Raw genomic sequence first — 22,958 nt, 5'->3', positions numbered from 1 at the left:
CTTTCTTTAGCTGCATGTCTCAATGTGGCTATAAATTTCAGTCAAGTCATGTCCTGCACATTGGGTCTAATTAAAGAACACAGGAGTGAGAAGGGCAGGGTATACACTCAGGGATGGTAGAATTAGTATATTTCTTGGATGGAAATTTTAATGGTCATTATAATGCCTCTTTGGGTTGGAAATACAGATTCTTACGTATACATTCATTTTGCACAAATGAAAATGGTAAACCAAAATCAGAGAGTATTGAAGTTCTTAAACTAAAGACTACCTTATAGTGAGGTCTAGTACAGAAGGTTAAAAACTATTTTTGAGAAAATTTAATAACAATGTTTCAGAGAAAATTTTGTTACTGGATATTTTCCAGAAATAGTAATAAGACATCTATATTCAAGTAGATACAAGTGACTGTATCAGAGGGTCAACATTTTGAGATGGCAAGCAAACATTCTTATCATAAAGATATGGTACAGGAACTAGAAGAGATGTAATATTCCTTGATGTGATTCTGTCATAAAAGGTTAGCAATGTTACATCTTAGGGCCAAGGAGATAATCCTTCTTTGAAGGTTGCAAAGGTCTGGCTAGAGTCAGGAATCATTAGAGTATTCCTTTAAAGATAAAAATTACATATATGCATACAAGTTCCACTTTTAAAATCAGGAATAATCTTCTATTTTCAGGGGCCAAAGAGTTAAAAACTATAAATGGATATTTGACTTATGTGGCAGAAAAGTTCAGCGGTTTCAGGATCCACAGGTGAGAAGAAAATGTAAACTAAACGGCAATCTGTTTAGTGATTTTAAAATTCCTAACAAAATACATTTCCTACAAATGTTGCTATCTGAAAAGTAACAATTAGATACCCATTTATTTGTACTTACATAATAAAAATATTCCAGAGTAATGTATACCACTGTGTAAGTCTTTCTGTCTTTCTGTTCTTTATCTGTAGCCAACCTGCTTGCCGAAATTAGTTGTACTAACAGTTTTCAGGCTGTTTACAACTGAAACCATCTTACAAAGTATTATAGACCACATTTGTTTTGTTGATGAGACCTAGAGAAGTGAAATAGTCTTTCCAGGGGCATGCAGTCTGTTATTAACAAAGTTAAGACTATGGACAATTTTAGGATCTTGTTCTTTGGTGTTTTGGAGGTTCTGAGGAAGTTGGTGAGAGGCTTCCCCTGGAAAGTAAATGTGGTTAAGAGCCAACCAGGTGAGGCTCCAGGCCTACTGTCTCACTTCACCTAAAGCAGATGGCTATGTTACGGAGACTTATAGACCGGGCTTTTTTTTGAAGACTATTTATTTGAAACATCTCTTCTGTTAAATGAATTTTTAAATGCTAAATGAAATTTTAAAAACTTTAAATGAGTGGCCCACGCTAATGTATTAGGCATGTGAAAGGGAAGATATTGTCGACATCGGCAGGCAGCCTACACGTTCCTGAAGGTCAGACCTATATCCCACTCATCTTGGAATTTTCCTCAGCATCTAACTTGGTGCCTTTTAAAAGGGGATTTAGAGGGAATAAGGTCTGGAGATTCTTGCTGCTATAGCTCCAGGGGCTCCCTTCTGATGTTGCACAGTTTTCTAATTATTCCCTTGTTTTCTTCCACTGACCCATGGGATGTGGTTAACTTGTGTCGCCTAAGGCCAGCTGTGACTTTTTCCTTACCCACGTTACTTCCAAGTTGGGAACACAATCTTGCAACCTGGCCCCACCCTGTTGTCTCTGTACAAGCCTGAAAACTCAGGTAAATGAATGAATGAATGAATATTAGACTGATAATAACTGCAGGGAAAAAGATAAGAGGGAAGAAAATTAACAGTGATGAAATTATAAGGCAATAGAGCCCCTAAATATCAAAGGATGGTAAATGAGTTCATGCTAGCATTCCACTAGCCCTCTTAGGAATTTTCATGATTGCTTTCTCTTTTTTCTGTTTACTGTTAGTATTTTGTTTCTGAAATGCATCCCATCCTTTCCTCCCTATAGAGTCTCCTAAATCGCTTTCTTTTCTCCCCAACCTTCATTCTCTCCTCCTTCACTTTCCCACTTTCAATTCTAATTTCCAATTAGATCACTTAGGTTTACAATAATCCCCAACACTATGTATTATTCCCATCTCAAAGCAAACTTTAGATTGTAACCTTCAAATTCAAAGTCCCTTACACAGTTTTATTCTGGAAAAGTTGACTCAAGCAATTATTGATTGGCTTGACTTCTTGCTAAATTTTGCTTAAAGGCACGCCTTTCTGGAATCACACAAAGGGTGGAAACCATACAAAAGTAGTGGTTCTCAAACTACGTGGGAATTCATAATGGTTATAAAGAATCAAATGGGCTGGGCATGGTGGCTCACACCTGTAATCCCACCACTTTGGGAGGCCGAGGCAGGCGGATCATGAGGTTAGGAGATCGAGTGAAACTCTGTCTCTATTAAAAATACAACAAATTAGCCGGGCGTGGTGGCACATGCCTGTAGTCCCAGCTACTCAGGAGGCTGAGGCAGAAGAATTGCTTGAAAGCAGGAAGCAGAGGTTGCAGTGAGCTCAGATCATGCCACTGCACTCTGGCCTGGGTGACAGAGCGAGACTTTGTCTCAAAAACAAACAAACAAAAAAAGAAATGCAAGTAATGGATTATTTGAGACTTAAGTAGGATTTAAAGGAACACTGAAAAATATGTTCTAAAATTTGTATTCATGAAAAATTATTTTTATTTTTTTAAAATAACATTTATTAATAGAGATTCTATAGAGGAACAAAGTCACTTTTTATTTCCTTTCTTTTCCTTTACCATTCCCTTCCCTCTCTCCCTTCTTTCTTCCCTTCCTCCTACGCTCTCTCCCTTCCTCCTTCCCTCCTTCCCTTTCTCCTTTCCTCCCTCTATTCCTTTTCTTCCTTCCCTCCCTCCCTTCTCATCTTGGAATGAGAATATGCAAATCCTCAGTTAACTCTACACTTTTATTCAAATGCAAACTTCAGTTCCTTTGACTAGCTTTTACAGTAGGAATTTAATTTAGAAGAAAACAAAAATTAAACGTCACTATCAATAAATCAACCTAAAGATCAAGTGGATGTATAGCATGGGCAGAGATATCAATTTAATATAGGGATTAAGAGGTTGTGGAGTCAGCCTGACCCAGTCTGGACTTCAGCTGCACCCCTTATTGTACATTTGAGTGAGTTAATTAAAGTATACCACACATCCATCTGCAAGCGTAATAGTGAAGGTTAAATAATAATATGCGCATGAAAAACTTGGACTGTGTATAGGACATAGTAAGTACTCAATAAATATTATAATTAATACAGTTTTGCAAAACATACTATCTCATACTGCTCATATCACTGCAAAGTGATAAAGCAAAGGACATCTCAATATCCTACCTAAGAAAATTGGTGTTCAGGCAATACTTTAATTCATGTGCTTCTAGTGTTATTTATAATTATCTAATTCAAATGTCATTTTGTAACAAGTATTTGATGTCCCAGCTGACTTGATTCTAGACCTAGAACTTGGAACCACTAATAAATCAGTGGGCTTTGAATTTGGAAAAGCTTGTGATAGAGTCTAAAGTTTTAATTCCACAGGGTTGACGTTGGTTCACTGCTTGTCATGATGTGCAACTGAAGCTGGCTATCAAAGCAGAATAAGGCAAAGGTACTTTAACTCCTTCACAATCACATGTTTTCACTTTAATCCAATTATAGCCACTAGTCACATGCTTTAAAGATCACAGGTCCAAATAAAGAAACCATCAGGGGTTTCTCTATGGCTTATAAAGGAGCAACATCTTTTATGACTTTAATTAGTCTAATTTTCTATTGTTAAAGAGAAAAGAATTATCTGTCCTTAACTAAGGCAGTCAGTTGTGTAGAAAGCCAAACATGCTGTGGGTCAGGAGATGTGAGTTCTGACCTCTGACCAACCATGGCCTCTCTGAGTACTGAGAGTAGTCACTGGCTGTCTCTGGTTTCACTTTCCTTGTTTCTAAAATCAATGCTTGCATTGATGATCAATGAAATCCTTTCCAGCCATAACAGCCTATTATTTCATGCAAAGTGATGTATGCAGAATAACTAAAATGCTGTAAATGGTATGTCCAGAGATGACAAAATGAGACAGAGTAAATAAAGGGTACACGTATGTCCCCAGAAAGCAAAAATAAATAAATAATACTCAATGAGAAAAAGATGAGTGGTGTTTTGAATATTAACCTCTATGATACTTTAGTTATTAAAATTAGCTTCATAGTTAATTGGCTGATATAACAGGACTTTATGTTTCTTAAGCAAGTATTTGTTAAACACTGATGAAGTCTGTAGAGTTTATATCTAAGCACCATGAAGTTTACAACATTTGGGTTCAACAAAGTTTATCCTGCAGGAGCTTGCAATCAAGTAGATGAGTAAAAAGTACAGATTTAATATACATTGCTTAAAAGGTTACATATAAATCACATCAAGCCAAAATATCAGCCTAGTTAAGTTGCTTGACCCAGGGTTATAACTCGAATACACAGGTCTCTGGATTTCCCTTTTAGAGACCCTACTCCCTTTAATAGGGTTTAATAGCGGGGAGGGGGAGGAAGGGGGGAAACCATCCAGAAGCTGATTGTTGTTGTTTTATAAATGTCTTTGTTCTTTTAAAGGTACATTTTAATATAATATGCTGTTTTTATTACAGACTATATATCCATGAAAAGTAAGTATGAAAATGCAGAACATAGATTTTTTTTCTTAAAGAAAATAAAGGGTGAATTTAATGGAATGATCATTTTCAAGGGGAAAGGTATATTTGTTGAATGCTTTCTGTGAGTACTCAACAACTCAACTTTTGGAGCACTCTCCATACAGTCTAATTAATTTAATCTTGGTAATGATCCGTAGTGTTATCACCATCCCACGTGACAGTAATGGAAATGAGGCTCCTGGAGGTCCAGTGATTTTTCTGAATTTACCAAGGAAATACTTTGGGAAAGTGAAATTAAACCCAGGCTGGCAGGCTGGGAAATGTGTGCTCCTCCTAATCTTTCATCTTCTTCTCGTTCTCAGTGCTTCTCTGGAATTTTGCATACAGAGAGAAGGGGACAGGTTCTTTTCACTTTTGATGTATAGACATTATGAGAAAATAATCTTAAGACATTTACTGAACAGCTCAGTTACTAAAAATGTACATCAATTTTCCTGTATGATTTTTAAGAAGTGAGATTACCAACGAATGGATTTAAAATGCAATTTTACATTCACCTGCAATGAATGTGCAGATCTTTCCTAAAGATACAAGAAATCCACTGAAGTAAGCAAGAAAAACACTATTCCAGAATTGCAAAGGGTATCCCTAAAGAGTATGTGTGAATGCCATAAAAGATATACTATATCTAATATTATCAAGCCCTAACTGAAAACCACTGATTTCACCTACATAATTCCATGTCTCCCAAATTATGTGGTGTTGCTAGCGAACATAAACACATTTACAGTTAAGGAAAATTTAAAATATGTATCTGAAGATAAGTTTAATAGGTTTAAAAACCCAAAATCTGGCTGGGTGCTGTGGCTCATGCCTGTAATCCCAGCACTTTGGGAGGCTGAGGTGGACCACCTGAGTTCAGGAGTTCAAAACCAGCCTGGCCAACATAGTGAAACCCCATCTCTACTAAAAATACAAAAATTAGCTGGGCATGGTGGCATATGCCTATAGTCCCAGCTACTTGGGAGGCTAAGGCAGGAGAATTGCTTGAATCTGGGAGGTGGAGGTTGAAGTTAGCCAAGATTGTGCCACTGCACTCCAGCCTGGGTGACAGAGCAAGACTCCATCTCCAATAAATAAATAAATAAATAAATAAATACACACACACACACACACACACACACACACATACCCAAAATCTTGCTCTTATTCTTTTTAAACTAAAAAAAAAAAAAAAAAATACACTTAACTGTAGGAAGCTTTCCTTTTCCTTTTCGATAAACACCTTTTGAAATATTAACTTGGTGAGATTCAGCCCTTTCCTACATCTTTAAGAGTGCTAGCTAATATGTATTTTGCTTGTATATGCATAAGATTGTTTACATAATACCCAAGCAGCTCTTAATAATCAATCCTTCCTAGGATGTGTATGTGTATGTGTGTGTGTGTGTATATATACACACACACACACACAGAGAGAGAGAGAGAGAGAGAGAGAGAGAGATGGAGTCTCTGTGTCACCCAGGCTGGAGTGCAATAGCGCCATCTCGGCTCACTGCAACCTCCGCCTTCCAGGTTCAAGCGATTCTCCTGCCTCAGCCTCCCAAGTAGCTGGCATTACAGGTGCTCACCACCACGCCCGGCTAATTTTTGTATTTTTAGTAGAGACGGGGTTTCACCATGTTGGTCAGGCTGGTCTTGATCTCCTGACCTCGTGATCCAACCACCTCGGCTTCCCAAAGTGCTGGAATTACAGGCATGAGCCACTGCATCCAGCCCTAGGATACATTTTGGATTTTGAAGTATAAGAATTGATTATCTTTTAAAATATTTTCAACTGAAAAGAGTTCTAGGCATAAGTGGTACTACAGGCAAGGTATGATGGAAATGCAACATTCTCAAAGCCACTGAAGAGAGCCAGTTGGAAGTTAGCAAATGAGTTAGTTGTTTCATCAAGAAATGGAAGTAGTCCGATTTGTTTGCTTCCAAATCAAACAATGCACTACAGTGCAAATTCTTGAAAGATACTTTTATTTTCAAATTGTATTTGGAATTTCTTCTTATTCTGATTCTGTTGAGCAGTGCAATAGGATTACATTAATATAATTGAATAAGGCTGTATACAGAAAAACTATAAAAAACAATTGCCTACTGTTTTATTTCCTGAGTAAAAAATTTACCTTTTGATAAAATAAGTAGAAATGCTGAAAAGAGTATATTCAAGTTAGAAGTATACTCCCCCCGAACACCTCTTTCACATTTGTGGCCCCTATAGCCAGGGATCCCCAACCCCCAGACCACAGACTGCTTCCGGTTCATGGCCTGTCAGGAACCTGTGGTACAGCAGGAGGTGAGCAGCAGGCAAGTGAGCATGATCACCTGAGCTCTACCTCCTGTCAGATCAGTGGGATTGTGAATCCTATTGTGAACTGTGCATGTAAGGCATCTAAGTTGTACACTCCTTATGAGAATCTAATGCCTGATGATCTGAGGTGGAACAGTTTCATCCCAAAACCAACCCCTCTCCCCACCATCCATGGAAAAATTGTCTTCCATGAAGCCAGTTCCTGGTGCCAAAAAGGTTGGGGACCACTGCCATATAGCTCCAAAAGTCAAAAATATGTGGCAGTTCTATTTAAATTTTTAAAATTGGATGTTTTTGGTTTTAAATATTGAATTGTTTTAAATATTCCTTGTAATATAAGATAATCACATCTTAAGCTACAATGGAGGGTAAAGGACAAAGACGATATTTGAAAAGTAGAAAGAAAATACAAGAGTTTTCAGTTACACTGGAAGATTCTTTAAAAGTAAAACCTCAAACATTGTCTAAACCCTTAAATTATTCCTAAGATGAATTCAGTGTTGAATAAATTGATAAAATTCATTGCTTGACAAAGCTGCCTACATTTTTCATTGAATTGGGCAGTGGTGTGACTGAATTGGCGAAATCAGAACCCAGAGCGAGCATTCTGTAAACTCACCTCTACTTTGACCCTTGAAGATCACAGGTTTTGATGCTGTTGAAATCTCTACTCTTTCAACACGTTCATTAAATGGCATTTAGAATTTCTTACAGTTCTGTTGTTGTTTCTACAATCTTAAACTGGATTTAGAAATATTTATAATATAAATGCAGGAGCTTTAACTTAGTAACTGTATTTCCTTTTTTTTTTGCCAAAATTTCTGTTTATCTACAATAAAGTCCAGTGAAATACAGTATTTGGTTAGGTTACTTGTTTACATAAAATTTTATCATTTGAATAGTTTTTACTTAAGCTTCCTATTCTCTAGTCTCTATAATCTTTCAATGAAGATGACCAGTTACGAATATCTCCTATACTATATTAGGCCCACCAGAATGTGATTTCTTGGTGTAAAGTCATTTTCAAATGTCTTCCTAATTTCCATCATTTATATCTGAGTTATTTCCTCTTTTTCTTAATAGAGAAATGAATTGATATTCAAGTCAATAATTTTACTTGGTGACATAGTTATGTCACTAATGAAGGTAACCCATCCTCAGCTAGGAAAAAAATATGCATTTTCCAAAACTGCTGACTTTCACTTTGTTGTCAGTGACCTTAGAGTCCTGGTTCTATACTGTATAGGCTGTGTGATCTTATTTCAGTTGAGGGTAGAAGAGAAAAATTATATTGCAAAAGTGGGAAAGAAACACACTTAAAAGATTTTTCAGTAGAACTTGAGAGGACTTTTCATTTTTCTTTTTACTACAACTCCTCAAACACTAAACCTTCAAGTTGTTGCTTCTCTCCTTCTCTAAGCTTCAGTGCTCTCACTTGTTTCATGGAGATGATAAAAAAAAATCTGCGTCTCATCTCATCTATAGCATGGAGACATTGACAATAGATTCACACCTCACACAGTGTGGAAAGGGTGAAATGATGATGCAGAGAGAAAGTGTATCCCGCACCTGCATGGTAACCACCCAACACAAGTTATTTGTTATTGTTTTAATTGGTTACAAATTATATTTTACAAATAACCTGTTCTGTCTGGAATAAATCCATTACCAATGAAAACTTTTAAATAGGAACTCCATAGATGATAGGTTATTCAATAAAGATCTACTGGCAATAAAACTATTTTCCAAAATAAAATACATAGATGTGTGTGTGTGTGTGTGTACCTGTGTGTGTACGTATACATTTTAAAAAATTGATTCTGTTCTCAATAGCAGAAAAAAATCTTTCCATCACCTTAAACCCACATTTGATTCAAATACACTAATGATATGTAACCACTGTTCAAAGGAAAAGCTGACAGACATTAGGCTGTGGAATCCTGTAATGCTTGTGCTCAGCTTGGGCCTGGGTGTCAGGATAGGAATAGGAGATGCCAGACCTATTTGGTAGTAGCGGTAGTAGTCATTGCCTAACCTAGGCAGTCAGCAGCTCATGGGATTTGGTGCTTTAAGCAAAGGTGTTAATTATTCCCCTCCTCCCTTTTAGTACCATTTCTCTTAAACTAACACCCATCCTTGGGCTTAACTAAGCAGAAAAGCAAACAGGGAAGAACCAGGTGGTTAAGGACCAGTGTCTCAAAGTAAATACTCTGTATTTGAGTCCAAAATGAATTCCAAACTCAGGTTAGATGTTTCTTCTTAATCATTTAGGAGCCAGTAAGACTCTCTAAACCTTCCTTCCTATTGTATTAAGCTCTTTCACTAAAGGACTAGGTTCTTTCAGGTGCTATCCTATTTGGAATTTAATTTGCACTAACATTTCTCCAGGAGCCATTACAGCACACCACATCGCAGTATCCCATTTAACTCCCAAACCGCAGAGAAGCTGGCTGCAGCATCAAACAACACTATTAAAAATACCACAAGGGAACCTTAGAGTGGGAATTTCAGGCACAAGTTACAGCCTAAGGACAAACAGCGGTTGTAAAGAGCTTGAATGATACTGGGATGGAGATTTAGGAGAATTTTCAGAGTCTGAAAAAACAGCCCTTAAGATTTTAGTGTTGGTTCCTGAGGCTGGTTCTCTGTGGTTGTATGGGTTAGTTAAAAGATTAGTGTAACTTTGTCTTTCTCCCTCTCTCCTCGATTTTTCTTTTTTGTCAACAGATTTGGTACGAAGAGTTGTACTGCAAGTGAGAATGGCTTAACAAATATTTCCAAGAGGAGGTTCCCATCACAAGGCCTTGCAAAGGAACAACAGATGCATTCGATTTTTTTTAACCTGAATATCTTTATTGTGCCGTCTAAGCACTTATTTGGAAATCTTAAGATGTAATCTTGATTCTGGGTGTTTGAAATGCAAGTGCAGAAGTTAGCCCAGCCAAGGCTACACAAGAGGCCCCAGGCATTTCAAATTTGACTGAATATTTTGGAAAGGGAGCAGACTTAATGGATTAGTCATTATTTAGAGTCCTGTCATGTGGGAGGTCCAAATTCAGAGTCTTAGAGCTGGGAGGAATATGTTATAGTGTGGTGGTGGCAGCCTCAAAATAGGTAGTAGTGGTGGTGGAGGAGGAGAAGAAAGATGAGGAGAAGGATGGTTTTTCTGGGTAGAAGAACAGGAGGAAGAGAAGCCAGTACTTGCCTTTCAAGCTCTGCAGTAGAATCACTGCAAACTGAGCACAACAGCGGAAGAAATGGCCTCTGGCATCCACTGGCTCATTTTCTCTGATTGGCCAACATACTTCTGGAATCTTCTCAAAAGATCCATTCTGACAGACTTTTTATTTTCCCATAAAATTCCAGGAACATGTGTAGACTGGACTTCTGGGCTTCCATTCTCATAAAATGTTTCCTTCATATAAAATGCTTCAGTTTGGAATTTTACATTCAGTACTGATTATTTCATTAATACAGTGCATATTTCCCCTGTCCTGGGCCCTAGATTATAGGACTAAAAACAGGGATAATGCTTCTTTTTAGTCATCAATGTAACCCAAGAGCTTTGGTTAGGGCCTGGCACATGGGAGAATACTCAAAAAAGTATTCGTTAAAAAAAAATGTCTGAATTGTTCAGGGGTTTACCAGTAGGCAATAATCTATAATATCTGACCACAGTGGAAAGTTACCTCATTGTATTTGTAAGTTTGTAGGCTCAAATTGCAATTATAAATGGGAAATTGCAACTAAGGTAATTGGTGTCAGGAGGAAAAAAAAAATTTTTTTAATCTATAGATGGCCTAAAATTGGGGCTAGAGAAGCTATAGCAAGCCATGTACAAACCCAGGCGATGAGAAAGCAGACACTATGGAGAGCAGAGAACTATCTCTAGAAAACAAAAAACAAAAATCAGACCAGATATATAAATAAACAAAGGGCAGAGTCCTGAGAAAGTCACCATATTTACTACAAGCAAAAGATGAAGTTTCAGGTGCCTAGAACTGTGATGATTTCCAAAACTTCTAAACCCTCGTCCACCTGTGTCCATGTAAGAATGACATTTATTTTGATCTAGTTATTTTTGGTAACCGAGCTGATCCAGTGAGGATATTGCCATATGGTGATGAGGGATGTTTGTGAATTACTATGTGAAGAAAAGATGCTTACTCTGTGCCAGTAGCTTGGGAATCTGGAATCTTTTCCTGGAAGCCTCAGAGTGTTTCCAGGAAAGGTCACCAAATAGCTTTGATTCAAGGAAATGAAACTCTTCTGTCCTATACTGGCTGGTTGAAAATATGGTCACCTGTGTAATATGAGTTTGTTCAAAGTACTACGTTACATCTCAGTGTTTCCTGCAATTGACTAACATGTAGAAACTGTGCTTGGCTTGGATCTCACATTTCTCCGGTTGGTTTCTATCTGCTGCATGGAGCTCACTTCCTGGTAGTGACCATAGAAAGAGGCATTATCTTTTTCCAGTCACTAAAGACTATATGAAGTTCAACAATAACCTAATTTGTGAGCTCTCTGGCAGGAATGAAATTCCTCTTTATAATCACTGATGGTACTCTCTGTGTATGGCAGCAGAGTGACACATGCTCTCCTAGTGGAACTTACCCTCACTTTGCCTTGTGTTTGGGAGAGAGATGGTAGGAAAGCAGAGGTGAGGAATCACAGATGGGACAGAGTTGGACTGGGTGATGCTGCAGTGAGGAATGAGGGGGCAACATGAAGGGAGAATGATATAATTTTAGGGAACTGGGAATGAATAAGGTGAAGGGGGGAGAAAAGAGAAGATTCAGACAAGGAATGGGAAACAAGACAAATATGGGAAGATGTGAGGGAAAAGACTGGAAAAAGAAGAGGCAGATATAAGGAAAGGAAAAAGGCAAGGGAATAGAGTAGAGAACATGAGAAAAGGAGAAGATCAGAGAAAACGAACTGCGATAAAACTTGAGGGAGGCAGTAGAGTGTTGTTTACAGGGTATGGAATCTGAAATATAACTGCCAAGTTTTGAATCCTGGCTCCACAACTTTCTGGAATAATGACAATGGGACATATCCCTAAATTCTCTGACTCTCAGTTTCTTCTTCTGCAAAATGGGAATAATAATTTTACCTCCCTTATGTGATCATGCATGCCCAGTCTTAGCACAGTGTTTGGCATATAGAATTGTTATTATTAAAGTTAAAAGAGAGAAACAAAGCAAAGAAAATAGTAAAATGGAGGAAGTAGGGAAGAGAGATGTTCAGATAGTGGAAGGATGAAAAAGAAGGAAATGCATTTCTGCTAATAATTTTAACCTTAGTTTTCCCACATTATAATCAAGATTTCTATGCCTACTATATTGTTTCTACCTGTTTTAATGACAGCTGGGAAAACATGTTGAATATGAACACACCTTTTTTAAAGGTATTTTTGTATTAAACTAGCCTGTAATAGTTTGCAAAATAGATGTTTACATTTCCTTAAGAGTTGAAATTATTCCCTAGAAACGAGTGAGATCAAGGATACGTGAAGCTAAACCGGTCATCCAAAAAACCGTTTGTTTATTTTCCCTTCCTCTTTACTGTATTGACTAGGTCGTTTGATGGGATTAACTAAATTGACTGGTTATTTTGAAATGTGTTAACCCAACTGTACACATTAGGGAAAATAAGGCCCCTAGTGTTCTTGGTGGCGTTTCTTTCCAAGTTTCTCTCCACAACACAAACCACTTCCTTTTACTTGAAGTCATTTTGCTTTTCTCATTAGTCTCACAGGCCAGGGGCTGGTGTTGAGTGCTGAGGCAGCTCTCAGTTCAAGACCATAAAACAACACAACAAAATTGGCCCAAAACATAAAAGGAAAGCACCGTGGAGTTGTTCTTCTCCTCTCTGGAAAAGGAAAGTGGACGTTAGGGCAGATAAAGTATGAGAAAGAGATCAGAGATCTATTCTTGCGTGGGGGTGGGGAGGTGGAATGAATGAAACCACAGTCCAAGTCAAAGGGAAAGAAAATGGAAGGAACAAAAACAACAGAAAAACCCCTCCACCTCTCTTGACATTCATCACAACAACTCTCTGTGCACCTGGCATGGGGCTGCACAGTTGTCAGATCCCAGGCGTGACTCCCTAGTGTTTCCATGAGGCTGAATAAATAGTGTTCTCACAGACTCTCCAGTTGCAGTGGGTGAAAGGCCAACCTTCATTGACCACTATAAGGCTCTTCTTAAATGCTACTCAGACACACCAAAAGAAATGTTGTCCTTTTCACAAAAACATGTCCTTGTTCAGGACCATGTGAGTTATTTAGAATAATGGTCAATGAAACAAATATAGCAATGGCATCACTTCTCACATTTTCCTCATTCTGCTCAGAGGGCTGACAAAGTGGAGATCATTCATCATCCACTTCTTTCGAGTTACTCCCTTCTGCCAAAGGGATTAAGAGACACATTTTCATCCCACTTTCTCAAACAGGAGAAAGTTTTCCATGCTGGTTTCTACTGTTCCATGTTTTGCTCTTATATTGTACCCAAGAATCATTTCAAGATGTTCTAAAAAGAGATGTAAAAGAGTCAGCTGATCTTCCCTACTTCAGGTCTATTGAACACAGGTAAGTTGGCATGATAGTGCCCCAGAGCCACACACTAGTGCTGTGTGTGGTTATAACAAATAATTGCTATACTGGTGGGCAGGGGTTTTTTTTTTTTTTTTAATAAAGAGGCATAGACTATAATTTTTACAGCAATTTCATTAGGTTATGCTAGAGGTAGGTTTGGGAGAAGAGCCTGACTCGGCCTGAGGAAGGGGACTGGGCTTGAATTTTAGGTGTCCTCTAAAATGAGATAAAGTGAACCAGGCAATTATGAGAGAGGAGTGAGTTCTAGACGGTGAGATGAGTACGAGTAAATGAAGACAGTTGTGAAACATGGTGCACATGGGTGGAAGAAGTTTGCTGCTGAAAGAGTCAGGCAGCGGCTGGGCTGAAGAGGAGGTACAATACATATCTGGGTAGGGCCTTTGGGTACCATACCAAAGAGATCTGATTTTATCATGGATGATGGGAAGGCATGAAAAGGTTTTAAGAAGAGTGACATTTGCAGATTAATTTTTCAACTAGATGTATTTGCTGGCATCTTGGAAGGCCAGAGCTAAGAAGAGGTGCAACAGAGATAGATCGTTTAAAAAAGTGGTTCTCTAATTTTAAAAATTATAGTAAGAAATACATTTTCATGGCAAAATGTCGGTGTGTGTTTGCATGTCTATGGGGGTATCAATAATTTTATAAAACTATATCTTTGATATTATAGATGTGGTTTTCTACTCTTATTTTTTACTCATTTCTGTATCATATTTTTTAAATAAAATGCTAAATGCAACCGACAGTTTCAAAAAAACTATTTCAGGCACTAGTACTATAATTCAGGGGAGAGTTGGTGAGTGCCTGAACTAGGGAAGTATTAGCGGGTTAGAGAAGAGAGCATGGATTTGATCAATAGTTATAAAATAAAAAAAAAAAATGTATTCATTTGGGGCCGAGCACAGTGGCTCACACCTGTAATCCCAGCACTTTGGGAGGACGAGGCAGGCGGATCACTTGAGGCCAAGAATTCAAGACCAGCCTGGCCAACATAGTGAAACCCTGTCTCTACTAAAAATATAAAAATTAGCTGGGTGTGGTGGTGCACACCTGTAATACCAGCTACTTGGGAGGCTGAGGCACAAGAATCGCTTGAACCCAGGAGGTGGAGGTTACAGTGAGCTGAAATCTTGCCACTGCACTCCAGCCTGGGTGACAGAATGAGAAAACTGTTTCAAAAATAAATATAGACAGAGAGATAGATTTGGTAGAAGGGTTCATGACTTATAAGTTGGCTAAAAGTGTTTCACTAACTGAGACAGGAAGAACAGATTTGCAAAGAAATATGAGTCCAGCTCTGGACATACTGGATTTGAATGGCTGGATATCAATGGACATTGGGCTTTTGTGTGAATAAATTTGGAAATTGGGAAAGTGCCCATTCTGAGTAGAGACAGAGTTTTGGAACTCACCTTCATAAGATGGGAAATACAACTATGAGGTACATGAAAACATCTACAGAGTACATAGAGTGAGAAAATTAATCAAAAAGAACCTTTTAGAATACTGACATTTAAGAGGTAAAGTGGAGCAGGAAGACAGATCATGAAGAATAGTGAAAAGAAGTATTCAGAGCAGCAAGAAGAGTGTGGAACTATCTGGAACAAAACGGCTCCTAACAAAAACATGTTGAATACGTATTTACCGAGTAAATGAACAAAGAAAGAGTTTAAGAAGAAGAAGCCTCTAAGAACTAAGAAGACAATTAGGAGTTCGTTGTTAACCATGGGAGGGCAGCTGGAACAGAGGTGTTGTGAGAAAGTCCTACTACAGTGGAATAGGCATGAGGAGGCAGAGCAACTTGACTGAAAAGAGATCAATAACTAAAGGATCAATAAAGAGTCGGCTGAACTTTGCTGTGGTTTGCTGTGTATTGTTTTTAAGATTGTGAGAGACATGAATGGGGAAAGAGCCAGAATAAAAGTAAAGATTAAAGATTAAAGATGTGAGAGATAGAAAGGAAAACAGATGAAGTAAGGACCTCAGGAAGCTGGGAGGAGAGAGGATCAAGAGCCACATACAGGGGTTGACTTAGAGCAGGAGGGAGAAGGGAAACATCATCCGCTGAGACCAGAAGGGAGGAAGGGATTATGGATGTCAGTAAGAGATCTATGGATGACATCTATGGCAAGAGGATGTAGGAGTTGAGGAAGTTCATGCCTTGACCCAGACTTTCTTCAAAAAGCAACAAGTTATTTGCTGAAAGGAGATGAGGAACTGCTGGTTCAGGAGGCTTAAGAAGAGGGAGGAGAAGTTTGGAATTAGCATGAAGAGGACTGAGAGAGAGGCGCAGCAGGAACTAAGTGTCAAGTGCTCTGAGGGTCCAATGAGGTGACTTTGTTGGAATTCCAGCTTGAAGTGATGTGGGATTATTTTTCCCAGGAGTTCAGGTAAGGAAGTGGAGAAGGCAGACTGTAAAACTGACAGAGCTGGGTTTTCCCAAAGTGAGTAAGGAGGACAGGATGGCAAGAGATTTGAGAGAGACTGGGCAGGCCAGAGGGAGAGGTTAGAAGACTCATTTGCTTAAAGGAGATTGAAATCCCTGCACTAGAGACTTGCCACTAAATTTGAGTCAAGGAGATGTAAGTAGAAGCATTATGTGGGATTTCTTAGAAGTCCCTTCAAACTGCAGTGGCTGTACTATTCCTTCTTTTTTCCTCCATCTTGCTGCTGGCCACTTAGTTGTCATGGCTAGGGCTCTTGTAGTCATTTCAAACCATGAAGACAAAGCCTATAATCTAGAAATGGTAAAAAAATTATCTGAGAAGCTTTGGGTCCTTGGTGACTTTACAGCAGCCACAGCAGCCCTGGACTGCTCACTCTGAATTTCTGGAAAAAGAAATCAACTTCTGTTTTGATTGAAGCACAATTTTTAAAAATTGGAATGAAATATTATATATCTATGGTATACAACATGTTTTGGCATATACAGCGAAATTTTCAGGACTCATTCACCGAACCATATTTTAGCTAAAAGAGAATATATACATAGCAACTAGAGAACTAATAGAACTAATAGAGATTTCTTGGAACAGAAAGCTATCCTTCTACCATGTAATGCCTACGCAGGGCACATACTTTATAGTAAGCAAAAAGCTTTGATCTTTGCAGGAGATTATAGACTGCTTTTGATTTGGGTGGAGAAGAAACAAAAGTCAAAGCTTGGATTTCTTCATTAATTTAAAAAGAACAACAAAAAAAGCAAAATAAAGCCACATGGATGCTGTTTTTTCCTGTAAGGTCAAGCAAAGACTTCTTTACACTTTTTGTAAGAAAATGTATTGAAATTAATGACATTAATACCCAGGATGGTACATTTCCATTGTTTCACAATTTTTTTTTCTTTCTAAAGGGTTAGAATTTCCACCAGTCAGCATAAAATGGTTAAAACTGAAGCCTAGTAAATCACTTGTATTGCATTGTTTTCAAAGTGACTAAACAGCTGTAGTTTTCAAGGTCAGCCAAATCATCTGCCGGGGTCACACATGTTTCACATGTCAAGTAACGTATATGGGTTCAATTCCATCCAGAAGCCTAAGGAAAAAGATATTTGCAAACAAGTGATCCGAAGACATTTTTCCAAACAGGTGCTAGTGGTTACTGGGATAAGAGTTACTATTGTAAACCACTTGAGTTTATGACTAAGTTTCCAATCATTCAAAAAGAATATTCATTTCAAATCATAATGTCCAAACCAAGAGGACCAGCTCCTGATCATAATGACATTCAATAAGTATTCAATGGGGACAGAAATTAATATTGTATAATTGTTATTATTACCATAATGACATTGTTCATGTGCAAGTGAGAAGAATGTATATGGTGTATCAAAATAAAATAAAACCAAATCAAAATAATCAAAATAAAACCAAACACATAATCAAGATGGAACCTAGTTAAACAGTTGAAGAGAGGGAACTTAAACAAGACTTGGCTAATACTTCTCCCTCCAATTCTTGCTCCAGGCAACATTGCATAGAAACAAAAAGACATGACTGCCATATGCCAATAACTTCCTTAACAAGCTGGAGTAATTGGTATCATGGAGCCAGACTGATGGAACAAAGAAGGGATGACCTCAGGATTTAAAGAGTTTAGGGACAGAAAAACATTTTAAAAATTCGGTTTAATTCAGAGCATAGTTAGAGATGTCTGGCTCCAACTGAGAGAAGGAAAGAGGTATTGATTTGTGTGAGTGGCTCCCCATTGGGCTCTTCTAACTCAAAAGAGATAATTAGCCTTGAATAGTAACTCTTACATTGAATTTGTATTGAATGAGTTCTCTTAATGTTCTTGGTATGTGCTCTTCAAAGCCCATGACCACTCCCTGATATTGTTTATATTTGCTAGTGCTAATGATCTTTCATGGGTCAGACATGCTGAACAAGACAGTTGCCTTCTGATCATTTAACTCCTCTCTGCCGGCTTCAAGGTTGGCTTCCATATTTTAGCAAGCAAAATAATAGGCATCTCCAAGTCACAGTATGCAGACAGGAATAGACAAATACCCACTCTAGCTAAGTATGGGCTGCAGTCAAGCTGGAAAAGGTCTCTCAGCTCTGAGTCACTTATACAATCGAGTCCCTGAACATGTTTCTGTCCCTAATATTTTGTTGCTCTGGGCAACCATCAGGTCCACATGAAGACTTCTGCCAACTGGAGAGGATGACTAGATAGGAGTGCCAGAATTTTCTTTTAACTCTTTGTTGAAAACTCAAAATAGCAAATGGTGTCAAGGATATCCCCTAAACATCCAGATTGGGAAAAGTGGAATTCACACATTGCCTTGGTATCTTTTATTCACTTCTTAGGGAAATATGACTAAAGAAAATAAAGGCAATTCACATCAGAGGCATGCCTTTTTTAAAAATAATAATAAAATATTAGGAAAAAGCTAGTTAGATTCTTAGATACTATTTAATCCAATATCATCATTTTACAGAACACAACCCAGGTTAAATTACTGACCAAAAATTACACAGAGAGCTAGGCAGAGCTGGGATTATATCTCTGGTCTCAAAACCCGGAGGTCATTGCCCTTTCCTGGACTTTCAGAAGCCCGGTGCCAGAGGCTAAGTGAAGAAATGTTAAGAAATCACAAGTGATCACCTCTCTTTTGTAATAGCAAACGGTTCTAGTTGAATGGGGCTGCTTTGCTGGGATACTGGAATCTATCCTAAAGCTCTGGAGTAGTAATCACCCATTAACACTCCCAGTATAGAAAGTGTGACTATGGCACATTAAACTAAAGCATCTAAAGAGTATTCAAGGCCCAACAAAAACACCATGTTTGCTGGAAGCCTTCATTGCTTATTATTCTAATTTGGTCTTTGCCTCTTTGGAATTCTTATGATACTCTGTGGTACAGTCCTGAGACTACTTAAGATTTTTTGCCCTGGCTGGAGTGCTGTGATCATAGCTCACTGCAGCCTAGACCTCTTGGACTCAAGCAACCCTGTGTAACTCAGCTCCCCCAGTAGCTAGGACTACAGGCATGTGCCACCACGCCCAGCTAACGTTTATATTTTTTTTGGTAGAGAAAAGGTTTCACCATGTTGCCCAGGCTGGTCTGAAACTCCTAGGCTCAAGTGATCCTCCTGTCTCGGTCTCCTAAAGTGCTGTGATTAGAGGTGTGAGCCACCACACCTAGCCAGTTTCTTTTGCATATGTACTATTATATTGTGTCAAGTCCCTGGGGGTAGGACTAAATCTTATTCATTTTTGTTTTCTTGAAACCCAGAGCACAGAATTAAACAAGAATTAAACATATTTTGGTTGATTTTATTTTCTCTAGAGGTATGGTGACAACTTACTTATCCAGATTAATTATCCAGGAATTTATACTATTCAAAATCAGTAAGTATAGGTGAAAAGAACCCAGAAAAGTCAAATAAACGCTTGTAGGATCTTGCTCACTTTATGCATCTCATATCCTAAAGGTCTACCTCAGAGATGAATTTCCCTCAACCCTCACCTTTATTTTGAATTAATTTGCTTTTATTTTATGCTCAATGCAATAGCTTGGTAATCAGGTTTGCCAAGGAAAAAGCAGCAGCAGCTCACAAAAGACGCCAATAAAGCCAACCTTAGTAACATCATGAATTGACCACTAGACAATATGGGACAGCAGATGAGAACTTAAAGTGCAGCCAGATTTGCTGTATGTTACTGTAGGGGCAAAAAAAGTCCTCATTTAGATCATTAGCTCCTAAGTGCATTTGTGAATGAGAGGGAAGTACAAAAGCAGATGTTCATGACGACCGGAACCAGCAAAAATGATTTAATTACATCCAGTGCACTCCTTTAAGAGGTTAAGAATAGCATAACACCTTTCAGAGATTTTCATGAATATTCAATATACGGGACATTTTCTCTTAAACGAAATGTAGGAAATCTAAGCATGGAGATAAACTAGCCTTAAATTCAACTTTAGAATCTAGGTCTTAACCTATGTTGATCCTACATATAATACTAAGGATTATAAATTTTCACACATTGTCAGAAGCATTTTACACCTACTCAGTAAAATCACATGATTAGCGGTTACAAAATCCTATACATGAGTCCTCCTTATATTTTTTGTAAATATCTCCTGCTTTTTATTCTGGCTATCCAGCTATCTAGTGTACAACCTTTATTACACCTTATGCTTGAATATTGCTGTTGTCTTTGAGTTGGTTTCAAAACCTCGGATTTTTTTTTTTTTTTTCACTAGCTGCATTAAAAAAGAAGTTTCCAGGTGATTATTATTATCTTCTGTAGAAACAGGATCTCACTGTGCTGCCCAGGCTGGTCTGGAACTCTTGGCCTCAAGTGATCCTCTGGCCTTGACCTTCTAAAGTGCTGGGATTACAAATTTGTGAACCACTATCCCTAAGTGCTTCGCACACCATTCATTTCACTCTTAATTATATCCTTCAATGGAACTAACTCCCTTAGTGGCAGGCATAATATGCCTGTGATTTCTGAGCTTAGATGCTCTTTAAAAATAGTTGTGTTTAGCCGGGTGTGGTGGCTCCTGCCTGTAATCCCAGCACTTGGGAGGCCTACGTGGGTGGATCACAAGATCAGGAGTTCGAGACCAGCCTGACCAACATGGTGAAACACCATCTCTACTAAAAACACAAAAATTAGCCAGGCATGGTGACATGTGCCTGTAATCCCAGCTACTCAGGAGGCTGAGGCAGGAGAATCACTTGAACCCGGGAGGTGGAGGTTGCAGTGAGCCAAGTTCGCGCCATTGCATTCCAGCCTGGCGACAGAGAGAGACTCCATCCCATCTCCCACCGCCCAACCAAAAAAGTTTTCTCATATTCACTGTGCTAGCCCGAAGTATCTGAGACAGGTCTCAATCAGTTTAGAAAGTGTATTTTGCCAAAGTTAAGGATGCACCTGTGATACAGTCTCGGGTGGTCCTAATGACATGTGCCCAAGGTGGTCAGGCTACAGCTTGTTGTTATACATTTTAGGAAGAAATAATACATCAATCAATACGTGTAAAATTTATACTGGTTCTATCTGGAAAGTGGGAAAACTCGAAGTTGGGGGAGGGCTTCGAGGTCATAGGTAGATTTCAACATATTCTGATTAGTAATTGGTTGAAAGAGTTATTATCAGTAGAAAGGAATGTCTGCGTTAACATAAGGGGTTGTGGAGACCAAAGGTTTTTCAGGCAGATGAAGCATCCAGGTAGCAGGCTTCCAAGAAAAGAGATCCTAAATGTTTCTTATCAGACTTAAGGTCTGTGTTGATGTTAATGCTGGAGGGGTAAAATAAGGCATGTCTGACTTCCCTTCGCAGCCTAAATCAGTCTTTCAGGTTAAATTTTAGAGTGCTCTGGCCAAGGAGGAAGTCCATTCAGGTGAGGGGGCAAGCGTGCTTCAAATTTTATTTTTAGTTTACAACTGTTAGCAAAAAGTACGTCCTTTCAATTTCCATTTTCCCCCTGTATTTACTTAACAACTATTTTCCAGCTCCTTCTATATCTTGCTTTGTATCTCCAGCAAAGAGATGCTAAAGTTTTCTCTTGGTCTTCTTTTCAGAGGTGCCGTTTGATGATTATGCACAAAGAGACGAAGATAGTGAGTAGGGGTAGACTTGTTAGCTTAACTTTCTCTTTGTAGAGAAGCACCTAAGGTGATCTGTCACATGGATGAATCTGCCCTTCTTTGAAGATCTGATTTGAAAGCAGATTGGACTACATTTTGCACAAAGGCATTTTAAACATGCAGGTGTGAATGCCCCAAATAACAATACTTTGAACTTTTACAGAACCTTTCATCCAGTGATACCAAAACAATTCAGTTTATTAAAGCCTGAGGAAGCTGGGGACAAAACATCCAATTGATCTATATATGGACATTTATTGCATTAACTTGGTTGGTGATTCATTTCGAGTCTCCCAACACTGGGACATATAAGCAGAGAAAACTGTACGATTTCCGCAAGCTATCTCTCCAAATTGTAATGTTTTCAATTTTCAGCTCCTCAAGACGAGCCAATCACCCTCTTTTCACATTTATGCTGAAAGAGTTACCAGTTCACAGTTATTTATGTTCAGAACCTAATAAATTCTTTTTTCTGCCTTAATTTGACCAAGCATTGCCTTTTATTTCATGTTCTAAAGAAGCCCATTGGACAAATAAATAAAAATGGACTTCACCTGTAGTGAGGGAGAACTATTATCCAATCATTTTCGCATTTTAAAAATTAAATACTTCAAAATTGGCTGGGTGTGATGGCCCACACATGTAATCCCAGCACTTTGGGAGGCCAAGGCAGGAGAATCACTTGAGCCCAAGAGTGCAAGACTAACCTGGGCAACATAGTGAGATCCTGTCTCTAAGAAAAAAAAATAAAAAATAAAAAATTAGCCAGGTGTGGTGGTGCAGTGGTGTGTGCCTGTAGTCCCAGGTAGACAGGAGGATGAGGTGAAAGGATTGCTTGAGCCCATGAGGTCGAGGCTGCAGTGAGCTGTGATTGTGTCACTGCAATCTAGCCTGAGCAAAAAGTGAGACCGTGTATCAAAAAAAAAAAATATATATAATTAAATCTTATTTTTAATCTAAGAGCACAGATTTAATTTGCCCTGAATACACACTCTCATTTATCTAATTGATTTTTTTTTTTCTTTGAGACAGAGTCCTGCTCTGTTGCCCAGGCTGGAGTACGGTGGCATGATCTCAGCTCACTGCAACCTCTGCCTCCCGGGTTCAAGCCATTCTCGTGCTTCAGCTTCCCAAGTAGCTAGGGTTACAGGCGTGT

At 38.5% G+C, this 22,958-nt stretch overlaps 1 protein-coding gene across 6 annotated transcripts in view; it reads right to left on the bottom strand.

Moving 5' to 3' along the window:
• PDE4D (phosphodiesterase 4D) overlaps positions 1–22,958 on the bottom strand; it is a 1,457,192-nt gene that overhangs the window by 179,331 nt on the left and 1,254,903 nt on the right. For 2 of the 6 annotated variants that reach the window (XM_030926718.1, XM_030926719.1), the window contains one exon: positions 16,966–17,228. The exons of the other annotated variants lie outside the window; for them this stretch is intronic. In XM_030926718.1, coding sequence (XP_030782578.1) covers positions 17,185–17,228 — 44 coding nt within the window. In that variant the 3' untranslated portion in view covers positions 16,966–17,184. Of the gene's footprint in view, positions 1–16,965; positions 17,229–22,958 lie in introns of those variants that run through there. 6 annotated transcript variants of the gene reach the window in all.

Source organism: Rhinopithecus roxellana, chromosome 3, assembly GCF_007565055.1.
Source record: "Rhinopithecus roxellana isolate Shanxi Qingling chromosome 3, ASM756505v1, whole genome shotgun sequence".
NCBI classification, from domain to species: Eukaryota; Metazoa; Chordata; class Mammalia; order Primates; family Cercopithecidae; genus Rhinopithecus; species Rhinopithecus roxellana.
The sequence above is the reverse complement of the archived record's forward strand: the minus strand, read 5'-3'. Positions and strand labels throughout refer to the sequence as shown.